Consider the following 3,706-nt stretch of genomic DNA (forward strand, 5'->3'; position numbering starts at 1 on the left):
AAAAAAATAAGATAAAGAAATGCCTCAAAACCAGAAAAATATAAAATCAAGTAGGAGACAAGCAATCAGACAAAAAAAAAGTTGGAGATAAGCAAAAATTTCATGATATGATGGGTTAAAGCTTATAGAACTCAAAACCTCGATTTTCCAAAAACAAAACCCATGAAATTAACTTGGCCTCACAAACCAAAATAAACATTTAAAAACAAAGTAAAGATGAGCAACAACAATGTCAGACTTTGTTGTTTAAATCTCTTTATTTCGTCATCTTAAATCTCATCTGACAACAATCTAAAATCTTCTGTCGGAAAACTCCAATCCCTTCTCTTATCCATTGCTCCCTTTGATCACTTTGATGGTGGCCTAGACTCTGCCAATATCATATCTTTCTGTCTTTTTACAGCTAAGTCTGTTCCAGAAACATCACACGTACAGAGTGACCAAACACATTCAACCAGGTTCAAGGTACACGGAACCAGCACACCTCCATATTCTGTGAACTCACATAAAAACCATTGATTTCCTGTCCCAAGGGGACAGTTCCCACTTCTCAGTTGATTTTGCCCATACCCTTTTGGTTTTATCTCAAATTTGTTCATATTAGTGGTGTCTTGGTTTACTACTATATAATGTAGGAGTTAGGGTTTGTAGGCTTTGCACATAAGCAGAAACTGGAGCTGAGGTTGGGTTTGGAAAGTATTTTGATTGCTGAGTCATTCGGATAATAAATATAAAACACGTGTCTGTGTTAAATAAGTGGTTGCTTGAGAGTTGAGAGAGAGTATAGCCAACTTCAAAATTTTGAGACTAAAGACTTTCTTTTTGTTGTTGTTGAGAGAATGATTAAACTGTGTTGGAAACCATCTGTAGAGGGTGATGGTTTGTTGTGGTACAAGGATTTGGGGCACCATGTTCATGGGGAGTTCTCAATGGCTACAATTCAAGCCAATAGCTTGATGGAGGATCAAAGCCTACTCGAGTCTGGACCATTGAGTTGGACAGACTCAGGTCCTCAGGGGACCTTCGTTGGGGTGTATGATGGACATGGAGGAACGGAGGCTTCACGTTTTGTCAATGACAAACTTTTTTGCAATCTTAAAAGTATGTTATCATTTTTAATGCATGGCTATATATTCAATTTGATTGAAGACTTTGTTTCAATAATTGTTACTAATGGTTCTGTATGTACTAATAATTAGTTGGCAACCTTGCACAAACCTGGCTAATTGGACGTTTTAGTATCCCTAAACGGCTAGTGAATCAACTACTAGTAGAAGATAGAGAAAGCAATGGAACATAATTAGAAATTTTCCATTATGTATTTTATACACATTCTTAAAATTATGCTACCTTAAGTAAACATTTACATTCCATGAAGTTTAACTCTTAGTTAAAAACAGCATGAAGAATGGTGGGTTTAAAGTTAAACTTCTTGATATGCAACCATGCATCTCTGCTTAGCACTCCCTATCACTCTCTAATAGCTACTCTTAATTAGTTCCAACAGGAATCCGGTTGTTTCATTTAATGATTTTTTAATAGAGCTAGATGTCATATACTTTCTGCTCTTGTGATGCAGGATGTGCAACTGAACATCAGAGCATATCGGAAAATGTCATCAAAAAGGCTTTCTCAGCAACTGAAGAAAGCTTTCTCTCCCTTGTGAAGGAGCAATGGCTTAGTAAGCCACAGATTGCTTCTGCTGGATCATGTTGCTTGGTGGGAATAATATGCAATGGGCTTCTACATATTGCAAATGTTGGAGATTCTCGGGTGGTTTTAGGCCGAGCAGAAAGAGGCACTAGGGAAGTCACAGCTATTCAACTATCCACAGAGCACAATGCAAATATGGAATCAGTGAGGGAGGAACTTCGGTCAATGCATCCCCATGATTCACAGATTGTGGTGTTGAAGCACAAAATTTGGCGTGTGAAAGGCCTCATACAGGTATTAGTCTTGGGATTTTTATTTATTTTTAAATGAATTTTATTTTTCCTTTGTCAGACAGTTACTTATGAATCATGATTCTCCAAGCTTCATTTTTTAGTTTTTACCTTCGCTTATATAAATTTTAGCTTGAGTTCCATCTTCACAAATTTTAGCTTTTATGCGATGAATGCTTTTTGATTCATCTAGCCTTATAAAAAAAATTAAAAAAATGTTTCCATTTAGAAGCTTAGATAGTATCTCAGGTCTTTGTGGCACTTATTATATCTGAGACCCGTATTTTGGCACTGAATGAGCACTTATACTCGTCATGATTGAGCAAGTGCATACTGAGATTATCAAAGATGCGGGTGACTTAAAAAACAGTATGAATTACTTTTGTTAAAAGAGCTTCTAATTTCGTTTGCAGGTTTCAAGATCCATTGGTGATGCATATTTGAAGAAGGCAGAGTTCAACAGAGAGCCTCTACTGCCTAGATTTAGGCTGCCCGAACCTTTCCTCAAACCAGTCCTTAGTTCAGAGCCATCGATTTCAGTACACAATCTGCATCCTGATGATCAATTTCTCATATTTGCTTCTGATGGTCTATGGGAGCATCTCAGTAACCAGGAGGCTGTCAACATTGTTGTTAATTACCCACGTTATGTAAGAATATTTCATTGTCTATATAGCAAATTAACTACTGTCATAATCACATATGAAAGCCTTTGGTCCAAGTATCACTAGTGAAAAATTGTTGTTTCAAAACAATGACTTTCATTGACCTTTCCCTTGCTTTGCAATCCAGGGAATTGCGAGGAGGCTTGTCAAAGCTGCACTTCAAGAAGCAGCTAAGAAAAGAGAAATGAGGTACTCAGACCTGAAAACAATTGATAGAGGCGTGCGGAGACACTTTCATGATGATATCACGGTTATTGTTGTGTTTATAGATCCTCATTCAATCCATGGTAGTCCACACCACAGCTCTCCCCTTTCAATTAGAGGCGGTGGAGGGGTCCCTGCCACTGCCAACTCCTAGTCCAGTGGACCTCTTGGTTCTTTGAAGATGTATCAGTTTGTCATTTTAAATAAAATGTACTATTTGTAACCTACGAGTTTATGAAGTATTGTGCAGTCTTATTCTCTCTTCAAACATCAGAAACAACCAACTTGCTATTTTATTAAAAAAATTTATTTAACATTTTGAAAAGAATTAGGAGACGCGTCGATACAACCATAACAACAACAATAAGTTCTAGAGTAACAACATGGTAGTTACATCCCACTGTAAAAAGCAACATAAGTTCAGATGGGGGTAGAAGAAAAAGTATGAGGTATTCCACGTGTTCTACTCCAAGCTTCACTAAACTTATCAAGCATTAGCTTCTTGAAAAGTAAAATATTCTCTTACGCTCATTTACATCTACTATTTTACATTAATATCCACAATTGATGCAGAAATGTCTACATTTTAACACATGAAAATGAATGTAAAAAAATGAATATAAGGGAATAAAAAACCTTCTAGACAAGTGAGGTGTATGCAACTTAAGTGTCGGTTACTTAGTTTGCATGAAATCCACAACCACTATCAAAAAAGAAAAAAAAATGCTATATCCTTAAGGATATCGAATTTTTAGTTCTTGAATCCAAAGCACTAGTGGTTGTGGTTTTTTTTTTAAAAGGTGGGTTATAGCAAGTTGAAGGTCTTCTCAAAGGGCCTATAATTCGACAACAACACTGGTGCTCACTAAAATGATCTTGAGAACCCATCATCTA

The 3,706-nt window shown here is 36.5% G+C and overlaps 1 protein-coding gene across 1 annotated transcript; it reads left to right on the forward strand.

The window, feature by feature from the left end:
• The first annotated feature begins 205 nt into the window (after positions 1 to 205).
• LOC112005297 (probable protein phosphatase 2C 38) lies at positions 206 to 3,706 on the forward strand. The gene is made up of 4 exons (XM_024037538.2): positions 206 to 1,101; positions 1,580 to 1,947; positions 2,357 to 2,593; positions 2,736 to 3,706. The coding sequence occupies exons 1-4, from the start codon at positions 840 to 842 to the stop codon at positions 2,964 to 2,966; spliced, it is 1,098 nt and encodes a 365-aa protein (XP_023893306.1). The 5' UTR covers positions 206 to 839; the 3' UTR covers positions 2,967 to 3,706.

The sequence above is a fragment of the Quercus suber genome, unplaced genomic scaffold, assembly GCF_002906115.3.
Source record: "Quercus suber isolate HL8 unplaced genomic scaffold, Cork oak 2.0 scaffold_14, whole genome shotgun sequence".
NCBI lineage: Eukaryota > Viridiplantae > Streptophyta > Magnoliopsida > Fagales > Fagaceae > Quercus > Quercus suber.

Coding starts and splice junctions, on each gene's coding strand:
- LOC112005297 (XM_024037538.2), top strand. CDS start 840: ATGATTAAACTGTGTTGGAAACCATCTGTAGAGGGTGATGGTTTGTTG. Junction 1,102..1,579: donor ACTTTTTTGCAATCTTAAAA/GTATGTTATCAT, acceptor CTTGTGATGCAG/GATGTGCAACTGAACATCAG. Junction 2,594..2,735: donor TTGTTAATTACCCACGTTAT/GTAAGAATATTT, acceptor TTTGCAATCCAG/GGAATTGCGAGGAGGCTTGT.